This window comes from Oncorhynchus mykiss, chromosome 3, assembly GCF_057628025.1.
Source record: "Oncorhynchus mykiss isolate SJ-2025 chromosome 3, ASM5762802v1, whole genome shotgun sequence".
NCBI lineage: Eukaryota > Metazoa > Chordata > Actinopteri > Salmoniformes > Salmonidae > Oncorhynchus > Oncorhynchus mykiss.
In genome coordinates, this window is record NC_143024.1 from 92,716,629 (window position 1) to 92,727,789 (window position 11,161).

General features: G+C 41.8%; 1 protein-coding gene across 1 annotated transcript; it reads right to left on the minus strand.

Annotated features, from left to right (window-relative positions):
* Positions 1-4,733: 4,733 nt before the first annotated feature.
* Positions 4,734-9,681, minus strand: LOC149984728 (uncharacterized). The gene is made up of 11 exons (XM_090230469.1): positions 9,510-9,681; positions 9,192-9,307; positions 8,645-8,698; positions 8,409-8,507; positions 7,872-7,973; positions 7,622-7,783; positions 7,366-7,503; positions 7,194-7,245; positions 6,923-6,949; positions 6,796-6,822; positions 4,734-6,653 (listed from the first exon to the last, which is right to left on the minus strand). Exons 1-11 carry the CDS (start codon positions 9,526-9,528, stop codon positions 6,118-6,120), a joined length of 1,332 nt encoding a protein of 443 aa, XP_090086595.1. The 5' UTR covers positions 9,529-9,681; the 3' UTR covers positions 4,734-6,117.
* Positions 9,682-11,161: the final 1,480 nt, after the last annotated feature.

Consider the following 11,161-nt stretch of genomic DNA (forward strand, 5'->3'; position numbering starts at 1 on the left):
CCCTTACAAACTGTGTCATAGTTTGACGTCTCTCTCTCTCTCTCTCTCTCTCTCTCTCTCTCTCTCATCCTCTCTCTCTCTCTGCCCCTCTCTCTCGCTCTCTCTCTCTCTCTGTCTCTCTCTCTCTCTCTATATATATATATATATAGACGTCAAACTATGACACAGTTTGCAAGGAATTCTAGTTCCTGTATGGACTTGATGTTTCTGGTCTGCGAGGACTGGTACAGGACAACTGATTTTGACTCACAAAGAGTCACATTCTTTTCACTACATAGACAGACAAACCTGAACTACCCTGCTCAGTTCAGCAGCAAGTTCCCTAATGACGTGAAAGTGAACCTGTTTCTAATAAGAGTTATTTACCAGAAATTACACAGCACACAGTCTTGGGTATCATGCTCAGCCTCTATAGAGAGAACCTGTCCTCGTGAAAACTATGCAATTAGCGACACCTTGTGGTGAAACAAAACAATGTGTATTTGTATTTTTTTCCTTTGTGTTTTGTTGTTGTAATGCATTTGACCACTAGATGGCATTGTGGGGTAATTATTGATCAAGTATCTCCTGCCAAATGGCATGGTTGGGTTCAATTCAGTTTTCAGATCAGCAATGAGGATGTGGATTGAAATGATGTTTTTAATTAAAGAATTCTCAAAGAAAAACAACAGTGTTTTCTATCCACTTCTTGACTTGACCCCAACCAGCTACCCCCAGCCCGTCTCTCCCTCAAACCATCACACAGATCCTTACCGTAACTCAACTTAGTAAATGTCCTAAAGTTGTGTCATGTGACAAACCACACAGCACATGGCCAGATTGCATAACATCATCCAATAGCATTGTAGCAAAACCATTACACCCTCCCCCAGCTCCAGGAAGTCCTGTATGATGTCATTCCAACAGTCGTGCTTTTCATTCAAACATCAAAGATCCACCACCATATTTTACAGGAAGGATGTGGTATTTTCTACCTGTGCATTGTTTTTTTCAGTGGACAAACACATCCCTGGTGGGCGTGGCCAAAGAGCTCTATTTTTCCTGTCATATGACCAAAGCAACAAGCAAAACAAGCAACCCCCCAAAAAACAAAAAAAAAAGATTTATTTTTTCTTACCTAAAAGTGTGGTGCTCAAAACAGGTGCCCTGAATGACGGGTCGCCACTGATAATAAGTGATGTCAAGATCACCGTAGACGACACCACTGATAATAAGTGATGTCCGTATCTCCGTAGACGACACCACTGATAATAAGAGATGTCCGTATCGCCGTAGACGACACCACTGATAATAAGTGATGTCTGTATCACTGTAGACGACACCACTGATAATAAGTGATGTCTGTATCACTGTAGCCGACACCACTGATAATAAGTGATGTCTGTATCACTGTAGACGACACCACTGACAATAAGTGATGTCCGTATCTCCGTAGACGACACCACTGATAATAAGTGATGTCCGTATCACTGTAGACGACACCACTGATAATAAGTGATGTCTGTATCACTGTAGACGACACCACTGATAATAAGTGATGTCTGTATCACTGTAGACGACACCACTGATAATAAGTGATGTCCGTATCGCCGTAGACGACACCACTGATAATAAGTGATGTCCGTATCTCCGTAGACGACACCACTGATAATAAGTGATGTCTGTATCACTGTAGACGACACCACTGATAATAAGTGATGTCTGTATCACTGTAGACGACACCACTGATAATAAGTGATGTCCGTATCGCCGTAGACGACACCACTGATAATAAGTGATGTCCGTATCTCCGTAGACGACACCACTGATAATAAGTGATGTCTGTATCACTGTAGACGACACCACTGATAATAAGTGATGTCTGTATCTCCGTAGACGACACCACTGATAATAAGTGATGTCCGTATCACTGTAGACGACACCACTGATAATAAGTGATGTCTGTATCACTGTAGACGACACCACTGATAATAAGTGATGTCTGTATCACTGTAGACGACACCACTGATAATAAGTGATGTCTGTATCACTGTAGACGACACCACTGATAATAAGTGATGTCCGTATCTCCGTAGACGACACCACTGATAATAAGTGATGTCCGTATCACTGTAGACGACACCACTGATAATAAGTGATGTCTGTATCACTGTAGACGACACCACTGATAATAAGTGATGTCTGTATCACTGTAGACGACACCACTGATAATAAGTGATGTCTGTATCACTGTAGACGACACCACTGATAATAAGTGATGTCCGTATCTCCGTAGACGACACCACTGATAATAAGTGATGTCCGTATCGCCGTAGACGACACCACTGATAATAAGTGATGTCTGTATCACTGTAGACGACACCACTGATAATAAGTGATGTCTGTATCACTGTAGACGACACCACTGATAATAAGTGATGTCCGTATCACTGTAGACGACACCACTGATAATAAGTGATGTCCGTATCTCCGTAGACGACACCACTGATAATAAGTGATGTCCGTATCGCCGTAGACGACACCACTGATAATAAGTGATGTCCGTATCACCGTAGACGACACCACTGATAATAAGTGATGTCTGTATCACCGTAGACGACACCACTGATAATAAGTGATGTCTGTATCACTGTAGACGACACCACTGCTGTCGTCCTTTACCTCCAAGCGTTTATTCAAGTTGGATAATCTTTGGATGCCGACACCAGTCGCACCATTGGAAGACATAGTTTGGACTGTAGCCTACAAAAGTTTCCCCGCGACCCATCAATTTGGTGTGTCATCATCGTGGTCTCTGATTGGTGGTAATCATTTGGTGTGTCATCATAGTGGTCTCTAATTTTTTTTTTTTTTTTTTTTTTTTTTTTACCTTTATTTTACTAGGCAAGTCAGTTAAGAACAAATTCTTATTTTCAATGACGGCCTAGGAACAGTGGGTTAACTGCCTGTTCAGGGGCAGAACGACAGATTTGTACCTTGTCAGCTCGGGGATTTGAACTTGCAACCTTTCGGTTACTAGTCCAACACTCTAACCACTAGGCTACGCTGCCGCCCCAATTGGTGGTCATCATTTGGTGTGTCACGATAGTGGTCTCTGATTGGTGGTCAGACTCGCTCAGGTGGAACAAACATAAACTTGCCTTTTTTCAATTTTGATTTGAATGTCATTGAGAAAACAGAGAAGTGCCAAAGATTTTATTTCTCTCGCAAACATCCTTTCTGAATTTTAAAAAGTAATCCTTGATGTAATCATCTAGTTTTTCAAAAGTATCTGTAATCTGATTACAATAAAACAAAATTCCTGGTAACGTAACGGATTACAGTTACCGTTTTTTGTAATAATATATGTTACATGTAATCTGTTACCCTGCAGGGTTACGGGTCAGAAGGTTGAGAGTTCGCTGACCACCACAGATGACCTCACTCTCCCTGTTTCATACACGGCAATCAGAGTTTTTTTTTCAGTGGACAAACCCACCCCTGGTGGGCGTGGCCAAAGAGCTCTATTTTTCCTGTCATGTGACCAAAGCACCGGTTCCAAGCCAAGTGCCAATGCCATTTAGCAAACTCCAGGAAGTAAGATGGTGAGATGATATGAAAATAGGTACTTCGCACACAAATCCTGTATTGTCTTTCATTCAAACATGACATTGCCTGTGTCTCAGTCAAGCTTTTATCTCTTCATATGACAAGGATTAGAAAGGATTTGCCTGTAGATTGTCGACTTGATGGCAACTGATGATGACCGCTAGCTAAGACTTTGAAAGTTAGATGTCGACGTGATCAGTCCAATCAAAGCTACTGTAGATACAACGTGATTTGATGTCATTCTATCTGTGGCCAATGACCTTGAGCCTTCTTGGATGGGCACTTCTAATATAAATCTATGGCAGAACCCAAGGGGCTAAAATGTAATCCGTTACTCCCCAACCCTGCACGCAGTGCTACGGATCAGAAGGGTTGAGAGTTTTCTGACCACAACAGACGAGTTCAGTCTCCCCATTTCAAACACTGCAACCAGAGATACAAGTAGGGCAAAAAAGTATTTAGTCAGCCACCAATTGTGCAAGTTCTCCCACTTAAAAAGATGAGAGGCCTGTAATTTTTATCATAGGTACACTATTGTTCAAACAGGTGCCATTAATACAGGTAATGAGTGGAGGACAGAGGAGCGTCTTCAAGAAGAAGTTACAGGTCTGTGAGAGCCAAAAATCTTGCTTGTTTGTAGGTGACCAAATACTTATTTTCCATTATAATTTGCAAATAAATTCATAAAAAATCCTACAAATGTGATTTTCTGGATTTTTTTTCTCATTTTGTCTGTCATAGTTGAAGTGTACCTATGATGAAAATTACAGGCCTCTCATCTTTTTAAGTGGAAGAACTTGCACAATTGGTGGCTGACTAAATACTTTTTTTTGCCCCACTGTAGCTGCAGACAATGATTATCTAGGGAGAAATTGATGCCATTTTATAATTATAATTATATAAAATATATGCAACAAATTTTAGACTGACAGGTTTCTGTGCCAATGCACCACACGATCAATAAACAAAGTATCCTGACTTCGGGCTCTTCAATATCATGGTTTGCATTTTCAACACCACAATAAACATACTATGTAAATCTGGACAAACAGATTCCTCCCATTCTTGTAGGACAATCTCTGAATGTCATTCAACTTTTTGGTGTTTAGTAACAGGTGTCTCTTTCTATTTACCAATCGGCACCGTTTGGATTGATTGTCTGTTTTTATTTGAAAATAAAAGAAAATACACATGTACACAAAGATGTTTAAAGTGACGGGGATCAGGGACTTATTTACATTGTGGTGTCTAATATTTACATACAGTGCATTCGGGAAAAGTGACTTTTTCCACATTTTGTTACGTTACGGCATTATTATAAAATAGCTTCAATGTTTTTTTCCTCATTAATCCATACTTGAAAGAATAACAGAAAGTGCAAAGTGCATAAACAAAGAATAAACAAACATTTTTTATCTTCTGTAGCTTCGTCAGTGCTGTACAAACTCATCGAGGAAGTATAAAAAAATAAAAAATGATTACTGTAGCTAACCTCAAATTATGAAATTATAGTAAACATCTAATGTCATATTATCATTCAAATTCAGAAAGTAAAGCTTCCCAAGTCATAAAGAAAGATACATCTGGCTTCATTAATCATAATGCAGACACTCTTTAGAAAGATAGACTAGCAAACAGCTGATTTCTAACTGGATTAAGGATAATAGATGGTCACCATTATGGATTACTATCGACCTGCTGTGCGAACAGAACAAAGTTACTAAATATTATATACACCATGTCATGTATGGAATTAGCTGTGTTTTTTTTGGCATAATTGGTGCCATCGTGGGCAGAGTAATTTCCCCCAAAATGTCAATGTTAAAAATATGGGGATGTCTTCACTTAGAATAAATGATGGCCTGTGGTCTAGGGTGGTATAGGGTGGTCTACTGTTGTCTAGGGTGGTCTAGGGTTGTATAGGGTGGTCTAGGGTGGTCTACTGTTGTCTAGGGTGGTCTAGGGTGGTCTAGGGTGGTCTAGGGTGGTCTACTGTTGTCTTGGGTGGTCTAGGGTGGTATAGGGTGGTCTACTGTTGTCTAGGGTGGTCTAGGGTGGTCTAGGGTGGTATAGGGTGGTCTAGGGTGGTCTACTGTTGTCTAGGGTGGTCTAAGGTGGTCTAGGGTGGTCTGCGGTTGTCTAGGGTGGTCTAGGGTGGTCTAGGGTGGTATAGGGTGGTCTAGGGTGGTCTACTGTTGTCTAGGGTGGTCTAAGGTGGTCTAGGGTGGTCTGCGGTTGTCTAGACTGGTCTAGGGTGGTCTACTGTTGTCTAGGGTGGTCTACTGTTGTCTAGGGTGGTCTACTGTTGTCTAGGGTGGTCTACGGTTGTCTAGGGTGGTCTACTGTTGTCTAGGGTGGTCTACGGTTGTCTAGGGTTGTCTAGGGTGGTCTACGGTTGTCTAGGGTGGTCTACGGTTGTCTAGACTGGTCTAGGGTGGTCTACTGTTGTCTAGGGTGGTCTAGGGTGGTTCTTAGTCATGAGACATCCTCAATAACTTCTGTGACTTTTATTTTCTATTTAGCTGTGTACTACAGTATGATAAGGTCTCTGTCTGTCTCTACTGTGCCAAAGACTGGATAAACCTGTTCAGAAAACGTGTTATTGAAGGTGTAGATATGGCTGCGTCTTACAACGTCATAAAAGGAGAGCTGCCCCTCCTCCATGTCAAGGTAGACCCCAATCTTCTTGAGATGTTCTGGAATCTTGATATCAACAGCCGGAACAGTTAGAGCCTTCAGCCCACTGACCTGCATCCGTAGTGTCCAGTAACCTGTTGATGTGTTCAGTTGACTGAAGCCTCTTCTTGGTGCAGACTCCTTAGCTATCCCTATCCTCCAGTCTGTCTTCCCGTCCACCCCCACCTCCCAGTAATGCCTACCCTTGGTAAAGCCCTGTGTTCCCAGTGCACACCACCACCCGTCATACTTGTGAGATGCGCGGCAGTGACGGTATCCGTCTCTAGGATCATGTTTACTCTCTATTATTTTGCCCACTCTCACACGTTTCTGATTGTTGGACACTATGAAATCTGGATTGGCTGATTCAGGGTCCAAGAGGATGTCAACTGTAGGTAAAAAAAAAATGACTTTTGATTTCCGGAATATAAAAAACTTTTGGTGCATGAAACAAAAATATTAAAAACAATTCTGAATGAAGACTGCCGTTGTCATGTTGAAATAGCACAATGGTTTAGTAGTTTAATTTACCTGATGCTTTGCTTATCCAGTCCCATACTGAAATAAAACAATGTTTTAAAACCTGATGAGTTTACAACCGAAAAGTAATTTGATAAAAGTGAATTCGACTGAATTTATTTTTAATCCTACTGCTTACCTGGTTCAGGAATCACTGTGTTGAAGCCTGAGGACAAAATGAAAGCATTTTTGAGGAACGGTCAATTCATGCAGGCATTTGCTTAATCAAACAGAAAGTGTTTGAGGAATGAAAAAACAGGTTTTGTGCATGTCAAACTATATACTGAAAGTATTGTGTAGGCCTACAGTCAGTGTAATACTAATGTTATGTTAGCTCATGTTGAAAAGGAAAGGGATATCTTAGCTCATGTTGAAAATGAAATAGATATCTGAGCTCAAATGAGAGGTACCTGAGTGTTTGAACCTCTGCTTGGATTTGAGCCACAGCTCTGGGATGGAGCCCTGTATGACAAAGTGACCAATGATTAATGATGAATTGTCCTACTAATCACTCAGAAATATATTCCAACATCATAAATTAAGGAAAAACCCCTATCATAATAGGTTACTATCATGCCACACCTCTTTAGGTTGTTCCTGTAACACAGTCCAGATTATGAAGTCCATGACAGGGAGCATGTTGGGTAGTTTCCCACTCTTCCACTGTCCCTCCAGATCCTGCAGGACTGAACAGACATCCTCTCCTGGACACACTGAGTCCTACAGAGACACAGAAATTATATATGAGAATTTACAAACCTTAAAAAGTTGAAATGCTTTTATTTTTTGTCTTAATAAGCACAGGTTGTTTAAAATTGTTTGTTGTTAGTTGTGAGACCTGTTTTCGTGTTTGTAGTCCTGCAGCCCATCCTGAGATGATGCGCTGAGCTTCTGCCAGTCTTCTCTCAGCCTCTTTTGGAGATGTTCTCTCCTCTACCTCATAGTCCTCCCAGCAGGTACGCAGGGGCTTTGGTGAGCTCCTGCTTTGCCCCACGGATATCTTTGAACACAGATGTTTGTCACTCATTACAGGAGCATTGCATGGATTCAATAATGTTGCTGTTTTTGGTGGTTGTTCTCAACAGTACCTTTGGTAAGATGCTCAACTCCTCCGCCCATTGTAGGATGAACTGTTGACACTCTGCCAGGCTGTAGCCATCCTCGTGGCTGGTGTTGAAATTATCTTGATACTATGGAGATAGAAAAGACATATACAACTGAAAGGTTGAAGGGAAAACACCTACATGTTCCCCTCGACCCTTCTCTCTCTCTCTCTCTCTCTCTCTCTCTCTCTCTCTCTCTCTCTCTCTCTCACTGTCTCTCTCTCTCTCTCTCTCTCTCTCTCTCTGTCTGTTTTGAATGGCAGTGTTTGCAGCACATGCAATTTTCATGTGTCCTTTTACAATGCAAACTCTTTATTCTTTCCCTGTTCTTCCCCTATTTTTTGGGGGTATTTATTTATTCAAATGTTCCATGGCGATCAGATGTTGCAATGCAAATGTTTGTTATACTGTGTCAGGACGGTTCTATCTCTACTGCTCTGCTATTTCTCAACATGTAATCCCGTTCAATCCTTTTCACTCCTGTTAATCCGGTTATCCTGTTCAAATGTTAACCAGGACTACCTTTGATATCCGATGTAGCTCGGTGGCCAGTTCTCTGATTATGGCTTTACACTCATCCAGAGATGAGCTTGTTTCTACGGTGGAAATCCGAGAGGGTCCCTACACAGAAAACAACTGTTAGGAATTCTATAGTGTCTCACTGATTTGACACAACATAGAATAACAATACAATACTCATGATTAACTCAACAAAACAAAGCATTCAATCAATAATTTTGTAAAAGTATTACATTTACCTTCAGAAAATTCTTAAATAAAATATGACATTTCTTCAGCGGTCTTCTGATTGTCTGCAAGCAAAAATAAATATGGTAGAAGTTCATCAACACTGGACCTATTCTAGAATTCGAAGCAGAGTTGAAGAGGAAGTTGCAAAACTCTGAAGTTGTTTACACCCAAAAAAGAACAAGAAAAAAAACTGGCACCACGCCGACAGATATTAAAAATAAAGGTCACGCACACAGACACACACACACACACACACACATGCACACCCACACACACACGCACACACACACACACACACACACATGCACACGCACACCCAACCACCCACACGCACACACACACACATGCACACACACACACACGCACACGCACGCACACACGCATGCACACACGCACACACACACTCACACACACACACACACACACACACACACACACACACACACACACACACACACACACACACACACACACACACACACACACACACACACACACACACACACACACACACACAGACACTGCGTAAATTGACTTGTTTGTTGTTTTCCTTACCTGATAAAAGCTGAGATTAGGCTTCCCAAATGGTTGTGAACAACAATCATAAGGATGTGTTACTTTTTCCCAAGATTTGCCAAAACTTCCAAAGCTCTGGCTGTCGTTTAATGTTTCTGGAAATGATCATCACAACCAATGAGAATAGACTTTCAACAGCAACAATAACAACATAAAAACATCTATTAATTTATCATACTGCTTGGATCAAATGTAATTAAAATATGCATGTTTGAATATTTGGAAAAACACAGTGAAAGCTATATCGACAGTTATAAAATGTGCCTCGTTATAGTCTTACTGCATCAATTGACTCACCTGCAGTCCAATTTTGCATTGTTTCTGAAACTTTTATACATAATTTAATTGTCTAGTACAGAGTTAGTAGCCAAGCCTGCTCCCCACAGAGACTGAAAGGGGAAATATTCAGTAAACAGATACCAACTGTAGCTAGACACTCCCCTCCCCTCCCCCTACACTCGACACTCCCCGCCCCCTAGAGAGCAGCAAAAGTACTTTTTAATTTAATTATTTCAGTCGTAGGCTACATACATGTTGGAAAGTTTGGGTTTTATGAGAGTTGGACTTGGAAAGCACCAAAACCGGAGAATTGAAGAAAGACTTTATTTACACCGTTGGCTTAATGGATTGGAAAAGTAAGCCAGTATTGGGGAAAAAATGCACGCTGTTCCAAACGACTGAATTCATGGTCAATACAATAGCCTCTTGTATAATCAGATAGGGCGTATATGGTGAGGTGTCACAAGTTTGATTTGCAGTTTCTTAACCCCCCACCACCCACTCCTAGCCGTAACAAAACACACAAACACTTCCCTATGTTTCTTTCACTCTCACCGTAAGTAAAGATGTAAAAAATAAAAAAAACTATAACAGTTCCTCCATATCTAGGACCAGCCTGTAGATTGAGGATCTAGGACCAGCCTGTAGATTGAGGATCTAGGACCAGCCTGTAGATTGAGGATCTAGGACAAGCCTGTAGATTGAGGATCTAGGACCAGCCTGTAGATTGAGGATCTAGGACAAGCCTGTAGATTGAGGATCTAGGACCAGCCTGTAGACTGAGGATCTAGGACCAGCCTGTAGATTGAGGATCTAGGACAAGCCTGTAGATTGAGGATCTAGGACCAGCCTGTATATTGAGGATCTAGGACAAGCCTGTAGATTGAGGATCTAGGACAAGCCTGTAGATTGAGGATCTAGGACCAGCCTGTAGATTGAGGATCTAGGACCAGCCTGTAGATTGAGGATCTAGGACCAGCCTGTATATTGAGGATCTAGGACAAGCCTGTAGATTGAGGATCTAGGACAAGCCTGTAGATTGAGGATCTAGGACCAGCCTGTAGATTGTGGATCTAGGTCAAGCCTGTAGATTGAGGATCTAGGACCAGCTTGTAGATTGAGGATCTAGGACCAGCCTGTAGATTGAGGATCTAGGACCAGCCTGTAGATTGAGGATCTAGGACCAGCCTGTAGATTGAGGATCTAGGACCAGCCTGTAGATTTAGGATCTAGGACCAGCCTGTATACTGAGGATCTATGACAAGCCTGTAGATTGAGGATCTAGGACAAGCCTGTAGATTGAGGAGCTAGGACAAGCCTGTAGATTGAGGATCTAGGACCAGCCTGTAGATTGAGGATCTAGGACAAGCCTGTAGATTGAGGATCTAGGACCAGCCTGTAGATTGAGGATCTTGGACCAGCCTGTAGATTGAGGATCTAGGACCAGCCTGTAGATTGAGGATCTAGGACCAGCCTGTATATTGAGGATCTAGGACCAGCCTGTAGATTGAGGATCTAGGACCAGCCTGTATATTGAGGATCTAGGACAAGCCTGTAGATTGAGGATCTAGGACAAGCCTGTAGATTGAGGATCTAGGACCAGCCTGTAGATTGAGGATCTAGGACCAGCCTGTAGATTGAGGATCTAGGACAAGCCTGTAGATTGAGGA